This window comes from Balearica regulorum, chromosome 25, assembly GCF_011004875.1.
Source record: "Balearica regulorum gibbericeps isolate bBalReg1 chromosome 25, bBalReg1.pri, whole genome shotgun sequence".
In the NCBI taxonomy this organism is placed as follows: Eukaryota; Metazoa; Chordata; class Aves; order Gruiformes; family Gruidae; genus Balearica; species Balearica regulorum.
In genome coordinates this window covers 1,872,100-1,897,204 of record NC_046208.1, presented here as the reverse complement: position 1 = coordinate 1,897,204, position 25,105 = coordinate 1,872,100, and the positions used below count along the sequence as shown (strand labels likewise).

The window sequence follows — 25,105 nt, the reverse complement described above, 5'->3', positions numbered from 1 at the left end:
TCCTGCGTGGGCTGGAGAGGTATGGGACAGGATGCCAGATTCGTTTTCGAGGACCCTGATAGCATCGGTGCCCGATGCTTCTGTTTCCTGCGTGTGGTGATACTGTGCTTGGAACTGGTGTGTGCTGTGGCCTCCCCGCAGAGCTGCGATGTCGAGATCGTGCCGCTCGGCTGCAGAGGTATGACGTGGTTGCGCAGACGTGTGTGTTTCTCACCAGAAAGAAACATGATGGATGCTGTAAAATAATTTTACTTTGTAGATGTTGCAACAGTCATGGGGTTTTACCATGGCAACGCCGATTGCGAGCGGTTAAGTGATGGTTTCCCCCATTTGTGATCACTCAGGGTCACTGGGCTGCCTTAAATGTAGCCGGCTTTCTTCTGCGTTCTCGATAGTAGAAAGTACTACATTACTACGTTTTCATCTCTTACAATGCATTGCAAATGTGATAGAACCTCAAGCAGGGTTAGGCTGACCTCAGTTTGTCTTCTGTAAGTGAAGTTTTGTGTAGAGTATATTAGGAAGAAAAAGTCCAACGGGAGCATGGTGATTCAATTTAAGCAGCGTGCATCTCTCCTGCAAAAGAAAGTTATCTTTTTGTTGTGGGAAAAGCAAACTGAGGGAGAGGAGGATAGAGCCTGGAGAGCGCAGGAAGGTCCCGAGCGCTTGGAGGTCCATAGCAGCCAGCTTTTGGGTGAGGGTTTGATGAATCCCCCTTGTCAGAACGGAGGGAGCCTGTTAATCTGTTAAAATGTGGCGATGTGTATTTAAACTTACCGATGGGACGCGCGCTCAGATTGCAGTGGAAGCCCAGCCGGTGCCCTCGGTGGCGTTTCCAGCCCCACGTCAGCTGCTCTGTAACGCCGGCGCCTGCCCCAGATGCCAGTGGCAGCTCGTGGGAGCGTGGAGGAGCCGATGCCTCCCCCTGCCCTGCCTCCCCCTCGCCTCTCCGTCCAGCCCTGGCCTTCTGACTCACTTGGTACTGACTCAGTTTTTAAATATCTTCGCTGATCTGTTATCTGTAGCTTGTTCTTCACGCGTTTCCCCAGGTTTCTAGGGTAATGCTTTCCCATGCGGACGCAGGCACGGTGCGCTGCGGGCGTGAAGGCAGCGGGGAGGGAGTTTCAAGTACATTGGAAGAAGGGATGTGGGAACCCGGATCCTGTTGACTTTCCATAGGAGTTGGTCATTGAACTGTTCTGTAAAATGCCCAGCCCTGGGTTAGCTGGACAATGAATGGTCAGAAATCGAGAGAGAATAGCCATCAATATACATTTGGGGATGAAATCCATGGTATTGTGGTAAAGGGCCTTGCCAGAGGCAAGGGAAGAAAAAAGAGACTTTGGAAAGGTGTGTGAAGTGTTTGCAAATGCAGTCATCAAATAACGGGTACAGAGGATTGTGGACAGAAGTGACAACTTTGCATAAATCTAGTAAAAATTGATGTAAAGAAAACAAACAAGCTATTTAGATAATGATTTGAAAATAGTGCATAAAAGAGAGAAGTACTTCTCCCTGTCATGGCAATCTTTTCCTGCCATGTCTGCAGACTGTATTTTATTGCTGTCAAGTTTGGTAGACAAAAATAAGGAACTTAAAATTTCCATTTAAAAAAAAGGGGAAAAAAAAACCCAAAACAGCAAGTAACTTGTGCTCCTAAATGAAATCTCAAGCCAACAAGGAGGCAGGGTGAGCAGCCCTCTCCTGAGCCGATGGGAGGTGAGGACGGAGCAGGAGTGCGGTCCTGCCGCAGCCCGGGCCAGGGCTGGAGGTGTAGGAGCGTTTTGGCTTGGTGGCTCAGCTGCGTGTGGCCCAGCGTGCCCCGAGCAGGGCGGTGGATGTGCTGAGGCTCTGGGAAAACAAGACTCGTCAGCCGTGGTTACTCTGCTGTCAGACTGAAGCCTCGTCACTGGATGAGAGAGTTTGGACGGCTAAGCTGGTGCTGCTCGGGAGCTGCATAGCACAGGGACAAGTTTTACTTCTTGCTTCCAAAATGTGAACTTGACAGTTTTGAGCTTGATTTTTACTTTTTCACCTAAGAAAGTTCAATTTCCTGTCATTTTCCTGTGGTTTACCTTAAGTACAAGTCCAGTTTGTAAAGTGGTTTTTATAATGACATAATCCAGTAGAAATTGTGTTTTACCATTGGCTTCTACCTGACCCTCCCCAATCTTTGACTGCCCCAGAGATAAGGTTAAATTGTGCTGGAGTTCTTGTTTTTAAGGTAGTTTGATTCGAGTATTTAGAAATTGCGTAGAGTTCCATTGATAAAGCAAAGAGCAAATTTTGGCATGTTTTGGTTTGAAGCCATAAAGAGATATGATGCTTGCATATGCTGTAATTTGAAAAGCAATTAATTCTTCTTTCTTTTTTTTTCAGTCCCTTGTAGGGAGCCTGGAAAAACCTTCAGTAAGGCTGCTAACACTGATGAGAGATCTTTTATGCCAAGGTATGAGGTTTTTAATGTTTTCGATATATTTCAAGTGAAATTGCTAACTGTGAAATCATTGGCAGTTGGGGAAATTTGAGAATTGATGTGTGTATAATGCATTGTTTAAAAAGTTGCCTGAATCTTGTTTATTGTAATGCGGAAAAAAAACCCTGGAGCTTTGTGTTCTGTCTTTCCTGATGTCCTCTGCTATTGTCCAAAATACAAATCTATGATTACAGTCTGCAGTTTTTCTTTTTAAGGCTGAGTCAAGAATGTGTCTGCTCTGATTTTTATATTTTTGTGTCTTTTGTTATCATCTTAATGGAGATTATGTCATCAGTTATGGCCAGTGTTTCATCAAATTACACAAAACCATCAGACCATGTGCTCTTACCGCTGTCTTCCTCACACTGAGCAGCATATCTGCACCTCCTGTTAAGTGTAGCTCCATCAGCGTTTGGAGAAGGATGGAGAAACTAATAAATACAAACTGCCTTCTTCAGATGTATAAAATTGTACTCGGGCATTTGCATTTCACAGGGTGCACATCACATTTTAGGTTAGCGTGAAGTTCCTGCACCCACTCTCTTTCAGTGCTGTGTTCACTTATCTTCTTTGTTTATGCCTCTCTCTCCTTGCCACCTATAAACTTTTTGATGAGCTGGTGAAACTTCTGTAACAGGAGCAGCTATTTTTTGTCGGATTTATCTCCTGAAGGGCCTCGGCTGCTCTCCCCACGCCACCCACCCTGCAGCCTCTGCCTGGTTTCTTCCGCTTGTTGGGAAATACCCTGAAAGTTTTGCTGCTTTGTACCCTGATTCAGCCGCTCGGTTGCAACAGGGCGAAAGAGGATTCGTGCAGTTAAGAGAGTGCGTGAGTGCTTGGCTGAATAAAGAGGCAGGTGAGCGGGCACTTGGAGCCATGTTTCGGGTTACAGCTTCATCTGTGCTTGCATCCGTCTGCTGGTCCCTCTCAGAGATCCTTCTGCCATCCTGCCTGCACTGCCTTTCATTTTTGTACGTTAAAACAAATATCCTGCATCTTTTCTTCACCTTTCCATCTATTCACAGGGCAGGGCCCTTTGCTCTTCTTTCAGGAAGGAGCTGGGCATCCTGGGGCTGTGATGCTGTGGATAGCTGAGTGTCCTCACTTCCCAGGCAGTGTTGGTGACAGCAGCAGCAAAGAGATTCTTCTGTTAAAGAATAAAGAAAAGAAGAGATTAATCCTGAGGTGTCAGATGTTCTGCAGTGTAGAAGCAAAGTTTGTTCATTATTATAGATGAAATCTGAACCCTACTGTTTTATTACTCCATATTTAAAGTGGATGTACAGGTGCTGGGTAGGTTGGAGAGGCTGATACAGCGGGGAGGAGGGAGCCTGCTGCTCAGGGCAATGATGGGTTAGTTAATATGGCACGTGCTCCGTGCCCCACGGTTGTCCTGCCATAGCTAAGTGACTGTGTGCGTGTGGGAAAAGGGAGCACGAGCAAGGAGACGTGCTCACTTTTTGCTTTATTTTTGCACTATGGCATTCAGAACTAATGAGACCAGTCTCACAACATTTATGACAACACTAAAAGTTATTATTTTTACACTCCTTAGTGATCACATTCCTTTTTTGAATCGAAAGAAACATTTAACACCCATAATTTCACTCCATTTTGAAATGTCATTGCTTGACAGCGTGCAGCTCCACTACACAGAGCTCTGGATGGAAATGAATGCTACTGTGTCTAACTGTATTTAGGTGGGCATAAACAGTTGCCAAATGAAAAGTTGGCTGGGATGCAGCATAGTAATTTCTTGAGCACTCTGTTCATGTTGTATAAACAGATAACATTAACATACTCGTGAAAGAGCTACAAGATAATTAAGGCGTGTGGGATTTACAGTAATAAGGCTCATGCATTTTAGAATCTTGGTTTCCTGTTGCACCTGAAAAAAAAAAACCAACCCAACCAGCAAATACTGTAGAGAAGAAATGAGAAGTTAGTCTTGTACTGCTCCCAGCTGAAACTTTCCCACAAGTATTTTTACTATAAATAAGAAGTGAAAGAGTTCACGGCTAAATTTAACCCTTAGCTTGATTGCTTTCTGGGTTTTCTTGGGTGGAACAGACTGTGGAACTGTAGGAAGATGAAGATAAATTGGATCAATAAGTTGCATTTATACTTTATAAAAAAAATGCATCGTCTCTTAACTTTTAAGGATTATCAAGGGAAAAGCATTGCTAGTTGGAATTCCCCTCTCCTTCCCATCCAAAATCATGATTTTTGAAAAAAAAGGAACTGAATGTTACTTCTCAGGGAAATTTTCAAGCAGAAGAGCTTGCAGCTGCCAGAATTTTAACCAAAAATGTTAACACACTAGAGTGCATAGACATTGCTCACTCTGCTTTTAGATATTCAGTTGCAGTTCTAGAAAATCCCTTTCAGTTTGACTTAGTTTCACAGTTTCTATGAAGTTAAGCAACTGCAGCTCAGATAGGTTTCAAGAGTTGCAGAAAAACTGTCCCAAGGTGCTTAAAACCATGGGCTGCTGCTGATAGCTTCAGCTTTATTCCCCACTAAGGCTTGGGCGAGGGAAGGGCAGCTTGGCTCCGTGACTGCAGAGAGCGTCAGCGTGAGCCAGCGAGCCCTGTATTTCTGTTGTTCTGACTTAAAAATGAGCTTCAAGTTGTGCTAAACTGGCTGCAGAATTTGTATGCCTCCAGCTGCACGTGGGGTGGTTTTAATTTATTTTTTATTATGTGCTCGTGTCACAGAAAACATACTGTGTGGTTGAGGGGTGAGGGTTTTAAAAGGTGGGTGTTTGGGCACGGTCTCCGTAAGGTGTTTGGTCCTGAGGGTTTTAAAAGGAGGGTGTTTGGGCACGGTCTCCGTAAGGTGTTCAGCCCAGCAGGACAGAGCTGAGCTCTGACAGAGCCACTGGTTGTGGCTGTGCACATGGGCTTCTTCTGTGACTCTGTGTCACAGCTTTTCCCTTGGGAATTCAAATGATAGGGAAAAAAAAAATCCCAAACCCGTCCCAATTTAATGATTATACAAACTTGAGAGACAGATTGTCAGGGAGTTGTCCACAGTTGCAAAGCTAAAAATACGATCCCTGTTCTTCACAGACTGTTGTTAACAGTAGTCGACAAGGCGATACATTTCTCTATCAAACTACTTGGAATACATTTTTATCTTTAAAGCAATCCTCAAACTGTAGCCAGTGAACCCATAAATCCTGTGGCAAAGTTAGTTTGAGAAATGCAGCTTGCCCAGCCTCGTAGCACTTGTGTTTCTGAAGCCTTACTTGGGAAGAAAGTGCTATCTTGCTGGGGGAAGAGGGGGAAGATAATTAGCTGCTGAGGTCATTGTTTGCTTGAGCTTCGTTGATAGGGACAGCCCAGCCTGGCTTATAATGTAAACATAGTGTAAAATGTTTATCACCAGCTTTGTCATTTGCCTTATTTGTCAGGGAACCTCGGTGAGAATGAGAAGTTTTCTGGTGCTACGCAGCGAGTTGAGGGAGTTGCAAGATTTCCATAAAAAGGCAGAGTCCTTGCTTGGGCGAGCAGAGAGGTTCTGCCTTGGCAGCCGTAAGTTAGGCCTGACCTTTTCCAGAGAGAAAATACTGACCTACATCCTTCCCTGCGGGGGGTGGGTGGGAGAAGTAAACCTCTCTACTTGCATCTTTCTGATCTAAGTTTCTTGTCCGATAGTGTTTTATGCTATAAAACGCTGAGAATGCAGAGGACGGGCAGCAAGAGCTCGTGCTACCCGGTGCGGCTGGGAGCAGGCGTGTGTGGCTGCGCTGTGTTTGTACCATGGTGTATTCATCCTCTTCCTCTCCGAGCACCACCAGGCTCACAGGTCCGGCTTTGGGCATCTCGTATAAACCGGGGCTGTCGGAGCGGCCATCTAAACTTAATGCCCAGGTAGAAAAACAAAAAGCATAGCTGTTACTAAAGAGCTTTTTCTTCTCAGGAGTATCTGGAGAAGGACAGCGTGTTGCTGTTTTCAGAAGACAGTGTCATAAATTCGTATGTGCAGGTACGCTTTTAACTGTCGGCTTTTTTCCTGCTTTCCAGATCGTCGCTATCTGAACAGACCACACCATGCGTGAGTACAAGCTAGTGGTCCTTGGTTCAGGAGGTGTGGGGAAGTCCGCTTTGGTGAGTTTTGGGAAGCAGTTCTGAAACCGATACAAATACAGATACTGAACTTCAAAATTAGCCTATCTTATTGCAGACAATGCTCATTAAATGCATTCAGACATTTCTATTAACTTTTAACATGCAGCGTGACTTCTGTGTAGCCGCTGCTGAAATAGCTGTCAATGTGTCACATTTTGGAGAAGCAGCGGGCGGTTAATTGCAGTTACAATAGCTAGCATTTCATTTCTGCTTCCCGCATGGGTGTAATATTGGAAATGACCGATGTCTGTACCTAAATATGAAAAGCCTACACTGGAACAGTGACTGAAGTCTTGCCGTGTGTGGCAGTGAATCGGTGACGGTTGCAGCCTTGCGTACCTCGAAGGCTGCGTGTTTTCCATCCTGGGTAGAACCCGGATGAGCAGCCTGGACTGAAAACACAGGGCAGAATGAGAAGTCACCTCCAGCGTGTGCAGTGCAGAGGGATAAGCAGACTGATGACACTTTGCACTCCTTAAGTACTTGTGTTGTTTCTAATAAGAGGTTTACATAGCAGAGTTGATAGTAAGGCATTGTAAGAGAGATTTCTGTCACCTATTTATCACAAATCAGTCAAGCAGCTTGCTCCAACAAGAAAGGCAAAGAACTGGTCAAGTGTAAAGTTATCTAAAACAAGGAACTACACTGTGTTCCTTCTCACAGAAGATGATAATAGCTGACCAGCCATTCCCGTCCCAGAGCTGGTGCTTGCACTGTTTATTCTGCTGAAATGAGCTGCTAATCGTGGTAAATCACCCACAGAATCCAGGTGAATAGGAGGAAAGATTATTCAATTATGTATCAAATTTGATAGACTCTTTTTTAGAGATCCCATCCTAATCTTCATAGGATGTAGGTGTAAAAATGTTTTGATACACACTATTGTTCCACAGCAACTTAATCTATATTACTTTTTCCACCAGCATCCCCTTGTTGATCTTGCATTTGTTATGTAATGTTGAAAGACTCACTAGGTAAAATGGGGCACTTATTAATATGCTGTACATCAAAATTATTCAGCAGCTGACATACTCGAATTTCCTTATTTGTGATATAAAGTCTGAGTCCATCCATCACTGGCCTTTTTAAAGGCTGAAATGCGAATACTTAGTCTGCTAAACAAAAGTTAAATTCTGTTTTGACAGACTAGGTGCTAAGTAAGCCTATATTGTCATTCATATGCAACATTGATCCATATGTTTATAGCAGGACACAATAAGTGCCAATTAGCAGCTAAAAGTGAATAATATTTAGCTTTCAAGATGACTGTCTACTTATTTACAAGCATTAGCAAGGAGAGGTTACAAGGTGGGATTTAAAATAATATGGCAGTCACTTTAAAGTTTCTGTCTTCAAACTGTATAAACTGCGATGTCTAACAAAGAGGCTGGTGTTCCTTTTCAGTGCTGTGTTTTCATTACAATATGGTGTTGTTTCACTGCAAATCCTTCTTACTGTTTTAACTCTTCTGTGCCAATACGATGCTGATTGTGCCTTCTGGTAATGATGACAGGATAGCAGAAAAGCCTTTGTAGTTATTGAGGCACAGTTATTCTGCAACCTTTTTATAAGTGTTTCTCATACAGTAGCTTTCTCCCCATTTCTAATGAGTAGAAATCTTCTGGACTGTTAGCAGGTAGACAGTATTACTGGGAGTATCCAGTTGTGCATAGTCCTATATAAAGCTAGAAGCCAAAGTTGGGACGCACGACCCCCAAACTAATAATTCCAAAAGTCTTGGGTCCACGCATAACCTGAAAACAACCTCAGATTTCTGTCGTCTCCCTTGACCTCTCTTTCCGCCTGTAATCAATAAAAGTAAAGTACATCAGAGATGAAGAATATTACGTGAATGAAGTTGAATGTAATTGTAACTATGATTGTGTGTAACCGGTGTCTCTGTGAACACACAAGCACCAGTTGAGATAACAAAAGTTAAAACAGTGCTTTATTAGAAATAAAACAATTTGAGAAGACAGTGTGGGTTCAGTTAGTTTTCTTTCAGAGCAGTCCTGTATTTGCAGAGATAAAATAAGGCTCTGAGTGTTGTGTTAGAAAGATGGAACGCTCGGAGTGGTTTGTCAGATTCTCTCATTGAAGGCTGGTTCACAAACACATTTCCCAGAACAGAGCGGTACAGATGTGACCGACTTCAGTGTTCAAATGTGAGCCTCCTAGCAAACAGCCACCTTCTTTGGACTCTCTTTGGTTAGTGGCTGTGCTAAGAATCCTAAAATATAATCTGTAAACGACAGCTCTTACGGCTGGTTCCCACTGCTGGCATAACACTATAATCAGTGTTAATAGTCGAATCTTATTATAATGATTTTACTGAGATCTGTTATCTGAAGGGCAGACCAGGACAACGTTCAGTGTGACAAGAAAATATTGGAGAAGCAAAGGCTTTGATCATTAGAGTGTAAAATAGGTTTATTTAGTGATGTAGGATGATTTTCAAATGAGGTAGTACTAGAAATCTTTTCTTTCTATATCAAAAGAAAGCAAACCAGGAGGAACTGCTCAGTGTCCAGCATACAGCTAGATGTTCTGCATGTATCTGGCACATCTCGCTCTGAAAGTTTGCAAGTACTTGTGTGATTTTTCTTGCAGAAAAATCTCAGCCTTCTGTCCAAACAAAATACGGCTTGTCGAAACAGGTAGTGACTTCTCAGGATTTCTGTTAAAAAGCTTGTGGAAACTTCAGTTGGCAAAAGATAGTTGTTGTGTTTGTTGATTTTTAAAGAGACAAAATTAAGTGCTGGGATCTTTGTGCTTAGTTTTACAAACAAGCACCACCTTGTTTTAAAAACATCAGCCAATCCTCCGCATGCTCCTGTGCTGCGTTACTACGTTAGCGCCGATTATTGTAGGTAAGAGCGTGGGGATGCAAGGCGAAAGGGAAAAGCAAACTTTGTCTTGCAGAGGACGAGTAAAGCTGCGGACTGACGGGAGCCAAGGCACGGCACGTACAGAGCCTGGGTGTCCAGACATGGGCCACATCCGAATGAGAACTTGATGGGAAACGTTGAGAGTAGATTTGCTTTGAATAATTATATAGGGAAAGAAAGACTTCCTCTTTAAAATGAATGATGTCTCCTTCTTTAATGGTTTAATACAAATTGAGTATCTGGAGATGCTCCAGGTTTAACTTCCTGCTCTGAAATACATCTGTGCTCTGGGCACATAATCCAGAGTCCCTCTAAGGTGATTGAATCGAAATGTGGGTTTTCTGCAGCGTACACATTGCCAGCTCTTCTGTTCTAATTTCAAGTTGTCTGTATTTGGTGATTTTTATTCTTCTGAAGTTGCTGGCACTGAAGTAAAGGCTTTTTTGAGGATATCATCTTTGATGAAAAAGCAAGCAAACCAAAAGTTTTGAAAACATGTTTGAATAAAGTGATTCTTAAAACAGAAACTACACCAATTTTATTTTAAAAAATTGAAAATATATGTGTGTCTTTCTCTGCTCCCCAGTATTGAATTTTAACAGCAGTGTTGAGTAGTTTCTGTGTTGTTATATTTTCATAAAGTGTTTCTTGGTAAGTGTTACTGCTCATGTTCTGTTCGCTTAATTTTTTTTCTTCTTTCCTTTCTCCCCAGACTGTACAGTTTGTTCAGGGAATTTTTGTTGAAAAATATGACCCAACAATAGAAGATTCATACAGAAAGGTAAAATAACATAATTTTTATTTCTTTCAAGTCTCATAGAGCTTGCTTCTTTTTAATAATGCAACGAAAGCTTATCAGAACAAGAAAAGGTCTTTTCTGACATAAAGCTGCAGCAAGAAAGCGATGTATGGAAAAGCCTCAGTCTTGGAAATAGTTTTCTTTGACTTTACAGAGTACTTTGCTAGCTTGGGGCCTCCGAATGCCATCAGACAAAGTGTTTTCAGCTACTATAAAACTGAATTATCAGGGAATGACAAATTTTGCTGTTAATTGGACCACTCCCTAACTTAGTCCTATTTAACAGGAGGATTAAACCTCTATTACTCTATAGAACTAAGAGCTTTCACTTTAAATCTCCAAAGACTCAAGTTGCTGGTGTATTTTCCTGAACCATCACCGATTTCCACTGTACTGGGGCATGAGCTGTGGTGGTTGGTGGATAAGCGTACGGCCCGTGCTTCTGACTGAGGATAGGAACAGCTCATACTAGGGTCACACTGTTACTCGGATCTCTCTGCTGTGGTTTGACATATAATTATTACTTCAAAACGTAAAGATATCAATATTTGCTATGTGTAGAGGAGATACTCACCGTTCATCGCAGTAGGTTATATTACTGTAGCATAGCAATCGCCTTTTGTTCTTTTCTTTTAGGAATGGCTGTTTTGCCATTTAGTTCAAATGCGTTTCTGCTTGGTTCGAAGGCATATAAACTTCTTTACAGCCGTTTTGGATGCAGGCTTGTAATTGCTGAGCAAAAGTCCTTGTCAGGATCCCTGATGCTGTTGTGTTACGTAATTCTGTCAACAGAGCTGCTTTCTTCACTCCATTGATGTCAAGTAACTCATTGTTTTACAGATTAGCATAAATGTTACCATAATTAAAGGCACCAAAACAGAAAACAAAAACATTTTAACATTTGTGCCTGTGATAATTAGATGTAAATTCTGGTATGAGTTCTGCTGTTAAATTTGTTTGACTTTCCTGGAATTCCCTTGTTGGACCTGAGAGTTTCTCAGTGAGTGGAAGACTTGCCAAGCCTAACTGTGAGGATCACGAAATATTTTGCTTTTTCTTTTCCTCTTTACTCCCTTCTCCCCCAGCAGCAAAGAAAAATTGAAATTTAAGGTCCTTTGATTTGTGAGAGTGGATTTTATCTCACTTAAGTTGTTTACAATGAGCTGCTCGTTTAGGCCTTTATAATCAACAGAGTCCTGGAGCGTAAGTGAGCTGACCCAAATGCCTGACTTAGGACATAATTAATCCTCTAATAGCGGTGGGGAAGTGCAGGTGGCTGGCTTACTTGTAGGGGTCTCTGTGGCAGAAGTAAAAATTAAGCTGATACTCCTCTTGCCTGTCCTATTTCAGAGTTTTTATTTTTAACTGCATCTGTCTCCCCTTTTTTCCGCAGCAAGTGGAAGTAGACTGTCAACAGTGTATGCTTGAAATCCTCGATACAGCAGGGACAGTAAGTATAATTCCTTTTTCTAATTGGTATGGAGTTTTTTTTGTTAATAATGAGGTGAGATAGTAAGAGTAGAACTTGTGTCATAATCCTGCCCAAGCAAAACCAGTAGATCAGCTGCAGTAATTTAAATTGAACGGCTTTGTTAAATAACCCAAAACCCAGTGTGGTGACTGAGGCTTCTGCAGCCCTGCCAGCAGCATTGTGAACCCCTTCCCCAGCGCTGGGACACACGGGTTGGTGCATCCTGTGCCACTCGCCACTTCTCTGCCATCCACCATCATCTCGCTATCACCATACTGACCTGCGATGATTTTACGTGTTAATTTTGCAAGCGGCCGGAATACACAGACACAGACTGGAGCCACTTCCAGGCAATGCAGAGGGATCGCCTCAGCATGTCACATCGGCCTACGTGGAGAGGATTTCATCAGTAAAGATCTGTACCTGTCAAGGAATACTCCTACCCAGGTGGCACCTGGCTGGCACTGCCTTCTGCTGCTTTGGGAGGCCCGTGTCGTCCTTCCAGCCCGAGAGCAGCCAGGGCCACGCAGCGACTGCCTTTGCTCTGCCACTGTCACTTACTGCCGTGCAAAGTCCCGTCGCTACGTAAACAGACCTTGTAATGGTTGAGCGCACGTCACAGGGGGAGGACGTGCTTCCTAAAAGTTTTATTTAGTAAGCTTTGAAAATTATCAACAGCGGTGCAAAGGTGAGGAAGCAGAAGTCATCGTTACGCGGTTCTGGTAAAGCTTCCTTTCACAGGTGTGGACAAAGGCAGCTCTGATCTGGTACAGATTTTCCAGCCTGCTCTTGCATTTCATTGCATTGAACCTTTAAGCCATTTTCATGCTAGAGATATGACTACTGTATAATTGTTAGAGGTGATCAGGCAGTGCCTTCCCACACAGTCGTGCTCACAATAAATTGTGAGCGTGTGACACCTAGGCCTGTTTCAACACTGTGTTAGAGAAGTTGAATTTCCTGTTGTCTGGGGAATTGGTCTGATGGCATGTTCATGCTTAACAGCATATCAGAAAATAAATGAAAGATCACTACAAAATATGTCAGCCAAATCTTAACACCTTGTTTTATGGCTTGGGGCGTACAGCAGTCTGTCTCCAGATACATTTTTTTATTGCTGCTCTTGATCTTTTTACATGTCTTTTTCAAGAAGCCTTTTTCTCTATTAGGGGAAAAAAAAACAAAGGGAAGGAGATGTGTTAATGCTTTTATTAACTTTGCATGCTTCAGTGGATTTCTGTAAGGGGTAAAAATGTAAATGCATGCTGTACCGTACTATATTCTTGTCTCTATTACAATAAAAGTATTCCTGTGTAAATGTTCATTAGTTGCATTCACTAGCTAATTATTTTTAAAAATATTTGATTACAGGAGCAATTTACAGCAATGAGGGATCTCTATATGAAGAATGGTCAAGGGTTTGCACTAGTATATTCTATAACAGCACAGTCCACGTTTAACGACTTACAGGACCTGCGGGAACAGATTTTACGGGTTAAGGACACTGAAGATGTAAGTAGATAATTTATTACTTCTGCAAATGGTTAAAATGTGTTTGTAAGTGAACATACAGGAATTTGTGAGCAAAATTTCTTTTGAAGAATATTAGTTGTTGTACAGCAAAGTTGTGTGTTGAAGTCGGTTTCCTTAGCGCTGTTTGTTGGTTTCAGTGTTGTTATTTGAGGCCCAACACCTGTTAAGGGGTATAATGAAACCAGATTTTCACATGTACGGGAAGTCTAACAGCCTTTGGAAATGGTAGGAGTTGATTTGAGACAACTTTTCTTCCTCCGTTTAACTCCTTTCCAGTATTTGCATTTTCCTCTTTTCGCCATGCTTTAGCAGTACTTTACTTCCCTCAAAGTTAAGGCAAAAGAATAGTCGAACTCACCAGTAACGATGTTCTTAGTGGATCTGCAGGTGTCTTACAATGAAGGCTAACGTTGCTTTTCCCAAATGTCTGAAGAGGAAGGGGAAGTACCAAGCCGTGACGTTTCCCGAAGGTCGGCTGTGAAGTCCCTGGAGCAGGGCAGTGTTGTACCTGTGCCCTCTGTGCCGTTCGCGTGCGTACGGGTTGTAGTCCAAGTTGATGAACATGAACTGCAAACAGAAAGAACGCGTCCAGCTTATTGACCAAACTGTGCTTGGTAATTTAAGTGTCAGTAGCATCAGTAGCCTTTTTTTTTGGGGGGGGGAAATCGGTGAATGTTCCTTTATTTTCATTTCTCTGTGTGCGAGGGCAGTGTCGGGGGGAGGCAGGATGGGAGCCTGTTCAGTCCCCTCGGCCCCGGCTGCCCGAGCTGTTAGATGAAGTAGTCCTGGGTCTTGTTGCACGAAGTAGAGATCCCCTTACCATAGCTGTGCGGCATCTCTTGGTTTGGGAGCTCTGCTTCACTCGAATCCATCAGCTGGGAGAGCCCATCAGCCTTCTCTTGAATTGTCTTCTGAAAAACTTATATGGAATCTTAGGTTATTGGGTGAAAATGTGCTGATCCCTTTCTGACAGAAAGCAGGATGTTTCAGGCTCTGTGGCTGGGGTCTGTTGCTCCATGACGCCCGTGTGTGAGCGGGGAGGGCTCAGCTTTGCACCGTGGGTGTGCCTGTCCCCGTGGATGGCAGTGGCACTCTGCAGACCACCCTCGCAGCCCGAAGCTTTTAAACTCTCGACAGTTTACTTTGTTCCTTCTGTCATTTGACAAAATGCGTAACCCAAAGGAGATCATGCAGTTGTATGAATTAACTCATTAAAAGACTCGGAAAGAGCCTCAGAAAGCTAGTGATGCAAGGTTGTAATTTTGGTTGTTTAAATCCCTTCTTAAAATAAGGAAATTAAGATAGTTTGTCTTCAGTCCTGTTTGACAGAAGAAAACTATTTACCGTATTTCCAGTTTGGGCCCTAACTCCTGTTAAGTGGATCTCCTTGGCAGGCTTTTGATTTCTAAACGTATGATGTAGATGAGGTTGCCCGGCAGCTTTTGCCGTAGTAGCCATGTGGCTGGTGGAGACGTGTGGGAACTCTTTCTCTGCGTAGGTGTCCTCCAGAAGAAGATGAAATTATTTTGTTTTGCCTAACAATTGGTAATGTACTCAAGGGTTTGCCCTGAGGAGTGTGAAAAAGATTGCCTGTTTTTTTTCCGCTGATAGCTCGAAAGTAGCCGCTGCCTTTGATGATGATAGCTTTCGGGTTGTGTCAGCCGCTCCCGGGGGGCCGCGGTGGTCGGTCAGCAGGGCCGGACACGTATTGAGGCCAAATCCTGGGTAAGCCATGCGCATTGTATTTAAACAGCCGTTCAGGAAAATGCCGTTTGAGCAGAGCACGCTGGGGTGGGATGAGGGCAACCTCTCAGGGCTGCTGTTTTCTCTTGGATCTGCATTGTCCCGTCTCCTCATTACCTTGTTTTGAATGGCTTTGGTTCTCTCCTTGGTTTAACAAGCTGAACTTCTATTTATGCAAAACCGGTGTTCATTTAGGTAGGGATTATGCTTGCGTAAATCCCTGGTAATGCGAGTGCCGTGTTAGCCTCTCGCTGGGAGCCCAGCGCGTCGCTCAGCTGCGCTCGCTGGAGGGGAATTTGCACCGTAAGCTGGTCGAGTTCATCGGACAATAGAGGCTGTTGCTTTCGTTTTTACTTCAGTGATTTGATTTAATTATTAAAATGCATTTATTTATTTTCTGTTAGGGGGATGTTACTTGTTGAATCTAAGCTTGAGAACCTTTTGAACATTTAAGCTATGTTCTGCTGAGTTAGGAAAATGCGTTCCTTCCTGTGTTTAGTTTCAGAATGTGTCTTTTAAAATCCCAATACTTAAACCATTAAATTGTGTATGTCTAACAAAGTCTAAATTCCAGTCTTCTGCATAAAATAGTAAATGATCAAAAGCTAGTTGTTCATCACACTCCTGGTTTTGGCTCTATGATAAACAATTGCTGTGTTTTGAAATAACCTTATACAGAGTTTCATGTCTTCCAAACCTATACTATTTACCCATCTAAGTATCACTTTTTTTGCTATTATTTCACATCTTAATATACTTTATTTTTTTGCTGAACATGTTCAAAACATATTTTCGTGTTTTGGTATGAGAAAATTTCTCTTAACTATCTAGAAAACTGCAAAGAATGGGATTAAACTGATAGAGTGGTGAATATCCTGTTAGTCTCTGATGTGGAATAAGTTTTTTGGATTTGCTTCATCTGTATTGTGACTTCAGGTTTCTGATGTAATAAGTAAAACGTACTTCTCAAAAATAAAAATGGGATCATTTTCTAATCAGTATGGCTGTGAGTTTTAAATACAAACAATAATCTTGACTGTAGTTGAATTGGGAAGAGACTGCAAATATTAACATGGAAATAATTGAAAACGTGCAGTGTGTTGTAAATTACCAAAGGAAGTGGACAGTGATTTATTTTCCAGCTGGAAAGTACTCATTTTCTGTTCAAAGAATTAAATGTTTCAGGAAACGGAGCGGGGTGCACACCCAATATCAGCAGTTCTTCAGGGTTTTTTTCTACTTTGACATAGCGTAAGGGAAACAGGATGCTGTCGCTGTTGTGTGCATGCAGAGCACTGCAGTGCGTCCTGCAGATCTTGCTGTGGTCTCACGTTTCAAAATCCACCTTCGCTCTGGCTGTATCATCTCCTTAGATCTATACGAGACGCAGGCTGTAAAAGCAAACTTCAAAATGATACGTAACCCAAGATTCTCAGTGCAGAAAGTCCTGAACTGCGTATCTGTCTCCAAAGTGGCTGTGAAAACGCGCGGGCTGGAGCTGGGGAGACGTGCGGTGTTGGGCTGGGCGCCCCGTGGGGAAGGGTCCCGCAGGAGGGGCAGGCGGTGTAACCTCCTCACCTTGTAAGTGTGGAAATGGCACCCGTGGGTAGGGAGGTTTGGGCTTGTGGGTGCATTGGGTGTTTTTTGTTTACTTGTTTAAGGTCTTTTCTACCTATTTGTGACGTCTTAGTGGGCTGCAGCCACGGCAGAGGCTGCCTGAGAAGCAGAGAAAGCCGTGGGGACTTATGTATCAGGGCATTCTTTCTAAGATGTCTTAGTACTGTTTTTAGTCTGCCTGATTTCTTTCTCCTGAAAGAGTTTTAACTCAATATCCAAAGATAATTGATGAGAGCAAGTCTCCTGCTGCTTACACTCACCAACACTTAACTCTGATACTTTGAGACAAACGGATTTATGACTTAAGGAGCACAGACTGCCCTGGCTCTCCGCACTGCACCAAGCAAATAACAGTCGCAGCCCCAGTGAGACACCGGTGAGCTACGGCTGAGCAAGACACCCCGTCCTTTCTGTTGCCCCATTTGGCTGGGCAAGCCCAGGGACCCCTCCTGTCCCTGCAGCCAAATGCAGACACATCGGTGACCGGCATTTACTACAGCCAAGGTCGTTTTCCTACCGTATTGCATTTCTCTGCTTTTCTGTAGGAAGTGTCACAAGGAACGTGGTTTCCCCAAGGCACTTTCTTCCTTGAGAAGCTGACTTGCTCAGATGTTTTAGAAAGCCAGCAGCTTAAGGAGAGGGGCAGGTGCCTTTTCATCGTTGGCTTGAACAAATGATTTGCCTGCATCTGCATCATGGGTGTAGGATGAATCTTTTGCACATGTAGCAAATGCTTGATTTAATATTGAACGAGATTATTTCTTGGAAGTGATGTCCTTTCAGGAGCTGAGCTGCTAGGTGATCACTAGTTGGAAATTTTAATTATTCTAAGCTAGTAAATACTGAGCAGAGTGTTTGTGCCTTTTTAGTGAACATCCTCTTTTCTGTGTGTATGCAAACCATGTCAGTGTGATACTTTATTGAGATGAGAGAGGCAGGGGGCCTTGTATGGGAATACTTAGCTGCACAGGACTATTCCTTTTTATTCCGTGTCCAGGGCAGCGTTTTTCAAAGGTGCTTCCATTTATTGTTGTGTGGCTCAACAACAGGATGACAAGATGGGTCAAGGGGGCTGAAACATGTAATGTATGTCTTAAAACACGTGCTGTATGGTCTGTTGTCTAAAATAGGCAAAGTTGGCAGGCAATTTAGCCTGCTGTCACATGAAAGTCCTGAAGTGCATTTCAGTAGTAAATTATTAGAATGGTGTTGGATGTGGAGACCAGAAAATAAATCTTTACTAACTTAAGATGGTGCTGAAATATTACCATTTGGTTTTACGGTGTCCTCCAGGTGTTTAATTCTTAGTGAATCGGGGTGTCTATAGGATGGACTTTCTTCAGCCCTTTCCCAGCAGGCCTGTAAATTCCAGACTAGTCCGTGAGCTGTGCTAAACTTCAGATTTTTATTGGGTTTTTCATACTGTCTGTATTTTCCCCCCTCCTGACGTGCCTTTGTAAGCCATAGCATTAGAGCCCATGTTGTAAGCTAACTTGCTGATGCATCTCTTGTTCTTGCTTGTCTCCTCTCCAGGTTCCGATGATTCTGGTTGGCAATAAATGTGACCTGGAGGAAGAGCGTGTAGTCGGCAAAGAACAGGGTCAAAACTTAGCAAGACAGTGGTGTAACTGTGCCTTTCTAGAATCGTCTGCAAAGTCTAAAATCAACGTTAATGAGGTAACTATCAGCTGTTCCCTGGTCTTTCTTACTTCAGCGTGAATGCCACATCAAACCAGCATGCGGTCCGTCATCTGTTTCTTAATTGGGAAGATTCAGGATGATTCTGAAATCTCAGCCTAAGAAAGGCTTGCGATGCAGTGCATTTAGCTACTGCTTTCTGTTTAGTTTTGGGGGTTTTTTTCTCTGTAAAGGGTGGGTGACTTCTCCAGGTAAGTGCTTTCTATAGCCTGTGTCAGAGGATGTGAATCGCAGAGGGTCCTGAGTAAGCCCAGTTAACTGGATGACTCTTAGCTTAGATAAACTTTATCTGGGAAGTGTATTTTTTTCAAGGTAACTGCTGCAGCTATTCAGAATGTGGATTATGCCCCATTGTATTACATGACACGCTGCGTAGTGTTGGCTGTTGGTTTTGAAAGTATTTGCTTTTCATGTTCCTGCTGCGTCTGGCAGCCCAAGCAGACATCCTATTGCAGTCCTCCTCTGGTGAGCCACTCACTGAGACCGTGTCCAAACATGCATCTGTCTGAGCAGTTCTAAATGAGAAGCACCTTTGCAATCGGTGTGCCTTTTGCTCCTGCCTGAGGTAGTGCAGCTCTGCTGAGGGAGCTCTGCTTGACATCAGGCACCAAGTTTTTATTCTCTGCTGTGAATTATCTGACTGTGACAGAGGCCAGGTTTCCAGCCACAAAAGCTAAGGTGACCCCATTGACCATAGCTGGTTTGGTGCCAGGAGATAGCTGGGACCGTTTAGGAGGCTCTGCGATAAGCAGGAGCAAGGAGGATCTTGGACCGGACCCAGCGTTAATTTGGCAGCTACTGGGATGTGCGCAGCGCTGCATCTACCCGGCTGGAAGGGAAAGGAGCTCCAGGCTGTGTGAATTGTAGCTTCTGTGGCTGGGATTAGCCCGGCGCACTAATCTAACCTGGTAAATATAGCTTGGTGAGCTAGGCTCCTGCCAGGAGGGATTTTGTGTGTGTCTGAGCTGTGGTAAAACTATGACTGTTGATGAAGAAACTAGTGGCTCAGTCATTGAACAGATCACAGTGGAGTATAACACATTCTGGTTTATTTGTATTTCCACAGTTTGTGGCAGAGACTGACCTCTCGTTAGCCAAAGGTGCCGTAAAGCTCTCCCGAGAGCTGTGCAGGAAAGGGGGTTCTCTAGTAGGCAGAGCACTGAATTGTCCTGGGGCGAATGCACGCCCGTGGTTTACATACAGTCATCCTTAACGTGTGAATCCTCTGTCTCTGTATTTCCCTGTCATGTCTGCTGCCTCCAGTGAGCCTGGGATTTTCTGGGTTTCTGCCAGTTTATATTGTCTCATTATGAAAAGCATAAAAGCTGAGGAAATCAAAGAGAAGAAACACCATGAATCGAGCAACTTGTTGTACTGGTTATTTGTTTGTTCTGCTGGCTCATGGACTGGGGGAGCGTTTGCATTATTCTGAGTTTTGGGGTTTTTTTAACTACTTTTGGACTTTCTAACTTTGTTAAAATCTGGGCTAAAGTGTGATAAAATTCTGTGTGCATTTGCTGAAAGTGAAACAAACCTTTCATACAGATAGTAAGCTTTTACCACAGGTGAGAGTCAATCTGAGTCGCAGCGCTTCGGATGTCTTCCTGGTGACCTGTGTGATGCTCTTGCACCACGCTGACGTTTCTCAGGGACAGTGGCACTCCTGAAACCTTGCTGCAGACTTCACTTCTGTACTCACAGTCAGTACCAACGCTTAAATGATCTAACTTCAGACTTTTTTTCTACCTCGAACATTCAAGGATCTCGTTTGCTAGAGCAGAGATGGTTGGTACCTTCAGAAATTCAGACTCTTCCTGCATATCATAATCACGTTCAAATCATCTTGGCTCCTGTTTATAAAGGCTCAAATACTGAAAGCTGTTTTGCATCAGCATAGATGCCGCCACTTCTTAACTGGTTTCTCCTGTGGAAACTTTTTGTTTGTATCTCATCTGTACACTTTTGAACATCTTGGCTGTGTCCCTCGGAGAGTACAAACTGCTGCTTTTGTCTGAGACTGACAGCAGAAAACTGTAGCAATAAGCTTAGTAAAGTAGTAGTGTGAGCAACTCAAATGGTACTGTAAAATATTTTCCATGAGAACTTGATAAAGCCACCATCATGTTCATTCCATTTGAAACTATTTAACTGCGCACCAGGGCTTTTTCATGCAGGTAATAGCCAGAAAATCTTAAATTAAGTTTGCAATGTGTTATAAACTGTTTCTTTGTCTTCTGAATTTCCTTGGAATCAACAAGAATCTGTGAGCTGTCAGCTGCTCCAGGAAGGAAGAAAGTAAACAAGGACAAGGGTGGAGCCTTCTGAGGGTTTAAATATTTCTCCTCAATACTGTGACCCAGCTCTAAGCATTTTTGCAAAGCTCACTTTGCTATAAATGGTTTGAGTATTGCTGGGAAAACAACTCACAGTAAAAGTGTTCACAAGAAACTTGTCTCTGAAGCTGAAAGAGGCCCCTGTCATCGTCCCCTTTGGGAAATGTCTGAGTTCAGGGCAGATGTTTTGCTTCTCCTTGCTAATTTTATTAATAAACTCAAATGATTAGACCAGGCAAAAAGGTGAAGTGATTAACAGCTCGAATCTGTTTGGCAAAGGGGAGAATTAACAGCGCATCCTGTGCAGCAGGTGAACGAAGACCACTTTTGAAGGTGAAAGCCCAGGAGAAGGGATGCTTTTCCCTACAGTGAGAACACGTTGCTGCTGGCGTAGCAGTGCTCTGCAAAGACACTCAGCAGCCCAGGGAGCACCGGTGAGAAGATGGTCCTTAAGGCTGTTACACCTGTGTGCTGTCGTTTCCCAGTTTTCTCCCACCTTTCCAAAGCAAGGGATTTGTGGCCGTTTCGTTACCATACTCTTCTGAAGCCTTTGGTCATATGCAGCCTGGAGGAGAAAGCTGTGTGCTGCAGGAAATGAGTTTACAGCTCCCTTATATCATGTGAACTCTGTGCTCTCTTGTTCCGTAAGCGGTTGCTTGAGAAACATGTTTCAGTAAATGTAAGCAGTTTAATTGAATTTATAAGACTGCAGCCACCAGGAAAGAGTATCAGCTCGCAAACCTGCCTAATTTTTGACACTTGCATAGTGTTTTATCACTTTGATTTTTCAGCTTGTGTTTTTCATTTTCAGATCTTTTATGACCTGGTCAGACAGATAAATAGAAAAACACCAGTGGAAAAGAAGAAGCCTAAAAAGAAATCATGTCTGCTGCTCTAGGCTCCCATCGCGCAGCAGCTCTGAGCCAGGTAAGAGGTGTCTGAATTCCACCCACAGCTCAGGCGATCGGACTGTGAGCTGCTCCCAACAAAGAGGACTCGCTCCCCTTCCTTGCAGTCCTCTTCCTTCTGTCTGCTCCCAAATATAAAATTCTACATCTGTTGGACTATTTTTTAAAAAGTCAGTCGTACTGACTGACCTGGCAGAGAAATATCTGCCTCTCTCCCTTTCTCCTTTTGCTTGGGTTGATGAGTTCGACAGAGTTCCTTTTTACTCTTGCAGGTTCTCCCTCTGTCTTGTGACACTGCTCTGAGCCACCGTGGCTCAGTTTTGCTTCCTTTTTATCCTCTGCTGAAAATTAGTAGCATCTATGTAATTCGTGTTATTGCTGCAGCTGCTGTCTCAGTCCTCGGTGCTGTAGGGACAATTGCAAATTGTTTTGGGTGGGACATGGATTTCAATGGCACAGAAATAAAAAGCTGCCCACCAAAAAAAAAAACAAACCCAACAACCCAAAATAAAAAAACCACCCCAAGGTTGGACGTAGCTATAAATAATCTTCCTGTGTATCTTGGCAGGGTACTTTGTGCGCTTACAGCTGTTCTGTCGCACTCCTGAAAGAAAACAGCATTTCTGTAGCTTCAGGTTTTGGACAGAAATATCACGCAGGCTGCCCCGGGAGCTGTTAGCCTGTCAGCACACGAGCGTGCTGCGTGGCACTCTTCGGAGGCAGAGCAGGGTGCGGGGCAAATGGCCCATCTCGGCACCGGGAAGTAAGAAGCTGCCAGAAAGCAGCCGGTTCTCCCCGAGGGTGGCTGTGCCGGCTGCTGTCCTCACCTTAGGCTGCACAGGCTGGCAGCTTCTGACGATTCCTGTGAGCCATCAGAAGCTCTGCAGTGTCCTCTTGAGTTTCATAAATAGTTGTGGTTGCAACTCCAGTGCCCTTGTCCTACAGCATTTGAGACAAACTCCTGGTCACAGAAGGATTTCAGGGATGAATTCCTGAAAATAGGCGGCGCTCTGCCTTCTGCCAGGTTCATGCTGCAGATGGCCATTTATGTAACCTGGGAGTGATTGAGTAGGATAAGTGGAGCTGCGGAGTTAACCTGGCTTCTAATGACTTGTGCTTTATTGATGGATGAGTCTCTTATCCCGAGCTTTGAGTGCCAGAAAATAATAGCTTAGGGGAAACAATGGCTTTAGGAAAAGAAACTGAAGACTACTTCCCAAGTGGCTTTTCCTGTTCCTCAGGTGATAGATCTGAATTTAGCTAGTGTGGTGTCAGCCAGGATGGCTTCTCGGAGCCCCGGGCGGCCGTGACTCTGCTCTCGCCCCCCCGCCCGGGATCTCGCGCTGCGAAGCCCGGCGTTGGCAGCAGTGCGGCACTGAAATACCAGTCACTGTTAAAGGAGTTCCTGCGTTCAGTCAGTTCCTGGTGAGGCTTCTCCGTTGACTTTTACCCGTGACCCCTGTCACGAATGGAGTCCTGCACTTCACTTGTAAGAAAGAAGCAACAATATACTTTATTGATGTAGAACAGTGAGTTAACAAAGTTCAAGGGTAAATGCGACAGTGGTTTAACAAGACTCGATGACAGGGTACACTGCACAGAGGACAGGGCCAGACCAAACCATCAGGGAGACCCTCCCGTGGAGTCAGGAGATTCAGAAGGGTCCCCCTCGCTTTCTGAACCCCCCCTCAGAGAGGGGTCTGGGTGCAGCTGGATCCAGTTCTAGTCCCAGACTTGGTCAGTGGTTTATGTCCAAAGGATTGTACATGCACAATCCATCCTTTCTATCACTCAGCTAAGGTTTCCGAGTTTAGCGTGCTGTTATCCGCTTACCGAGGATCTGTTCCACCAAGGAATCTCTCAGCCTCGAGGAGTGACCTGAGGGGTGTCCCTACCCAAGGGGAGATCCTGGCGTGCTGCTGGGCAGGAGAGCTCAACGGGCCCGGGGCTGGCCACTGGTTACAGAGTCAGACGACTGATGTAGCCTCGTATTTGCACACCAGCAAGATGCCCTTGGCTGCCGTGCTGCCATCCGCCCTCCAAAGCCCAGCAGCGTGAGCCGGATGCAGCCGTCACAACCCCACTGGTGGTCATGGCTTAGGTGGGGGGTGGAAGGATGCTCTTAGACTCTAAGAGCATCTCAGAAATACAGAAGATGAAATCCCTCGTCCATAAATTGTACATCCGTTGCTGAATTCAAAATCCACTTGAAGGTGGCCTGTGTCGTACAGCGGATGAGTTGAAGGGTGCTGTCGTTATCACAGCAGAAAGACGGGGTGGTGGCTGCCCGTCACGGCGCTGCTGCAGTCACGATAAAACAAGAACTTGTTTTGTGAAGTGTTCTAGTTTCCAAAGTCTCTTTTCTTCCTGTGCCTCTGAACTCAGAGGACGGTAAGGACAGCCCCCGATACTGGCAAAGATAAGCTTTTCCTGCCGAAATGTTGCGTGTTTTTTCAAGCCTGGGTGCGGGCAGTGGTCCGGGGAAGCTTTCAGATCTGTGTTCGAGATCATTCATCTTGTGGGTAGGATGAGAAACTCCCTCCATCATCTTTTTTTTCACTTTTTCTAGATTGCAGGAATGAAGAACTGTTGCCTAAATGGAAAGTGCCAGCATTCCCGACTTCAAAACCTTACGGAAATGAATAACATATCTGAAGAAGCTTCTTCTGTTTTTGTATACTACGAGAAGAATTTAGATCTTAAAATGGTTTGCACACAGTCCCTGGAAAAAGAAATTGCTCTGTGTATATCTCTTGGAAATTTAAGACAATAGTACTCCTCCTTTGCAATAGCAGTTAACAGATGTGAAAATAAATATAATTGACTCTAGTGTATGATTATACAAAGGAGCATGGATGCATTTCAAATGTTAGATATTGCTACTATAATTAAAATTTCATATTGACCCTTTTATCATAATTTTCCCCATCAAGCACTAAAAATGTTCCACCATTATATTTTATATCTATAACTATAGATATATATTACCTGAAATTTCCCTTTGAACTCACTGCAACAAATAACTTTTTGAGTCATTGACTTCATTTTATATTTAAAAGTACGGAGTATCATTATTTTCATTCTGCCATTATATTCTAATTAAAAATGTTTGTGCATAATGCTTTGGAAAAATGGGTCTTTTATAGGAAAAACTGGGATAACTGATTTCTATGGCTTTAAAAGCAAAAATATATAATATACTAAACCAACTCTAATATTGCTTCTTGTGTTTTACTGTCACAGATTAAATTACAGCTTTTATGAATGATTAAATTTTAGTACATTTTCATTTTGTTTCTTGTGTTTTTGTTACGGTTTCCAGGCTTTGGTTCTTACCCATGTTTTGTGAATTCCTCTTCCCTTCTGATAGATCAAGTGTTTTGTTACGTCGAATACGACCAGTTTGTTGTTATGCCAATGCGATCGATGTCTTCGCGCGCCCTCCTTGCTGGATGTATTTAATCATACCACACACTAGAGTACAGGAGGCTACTTTTAATTACTTT

At 43.6% G+C, this 25,105-nt stretch overlaps 1 protein-coding gene across 5 annotated transcripts in view; it reads left to right on the top strand.

Annotated features, from left to right (window-relative positions):
• The window catches only part of RAP1A (RAP1A, member of RAS oncogene family), a 42,188-nt gene extending 17,300 nt beyond the window's left edge, over nucleotides 1-24,888 (top strand). For all 5 annotated transcript variants that reach the window (XM_075775886.1, XM_075775887.1, XM_075775888.1 and 2 more), the window contains 8 exons: nucleotides 2,380-2,449; nucleotides 6,505-6,588; nucleotides 10,210-10,278; nucleotides 11,690-11,746; nucleotides 13,139-13,279; nucleotides 18,194-18,337; nucleotides 21,503-21,618; nucleotides 24,169-24,888. In XM_075775886.1, coding sequence (XP_075632001.1) covers nucleotides 6,532-6,588; nucleotides 10,210-10,278; nucleotides 11,690-11,746; nucleotides 13,139-13,279; nucleotides 18,194-18,337; nucleotides 21,503-21,589 — 555 coding nt within the window. In that variant the 5' untranslated portion in view covers nucleotides 2,380-2,449; nucleotides 6,505-6,531 and the 3' untranslated portion in view covers nucleotides 21,590-21,618; nucleotides 24,169-24,888. The remainder of the gene's footprint in view (nucleotides 1-2,379; nucleotides 2,450-6,504; nucleotides 6,589-10,209; nucleotides 10,279-11,689; nucleotides 11,747-13,138; nucleotides 13,280-18,193; nucleotides 18,338-21,502; nucleotides 21,619-24,168) is intronic.
• Nucleotides 24,889-25,105: the final 217 nt, after the last annotated feature.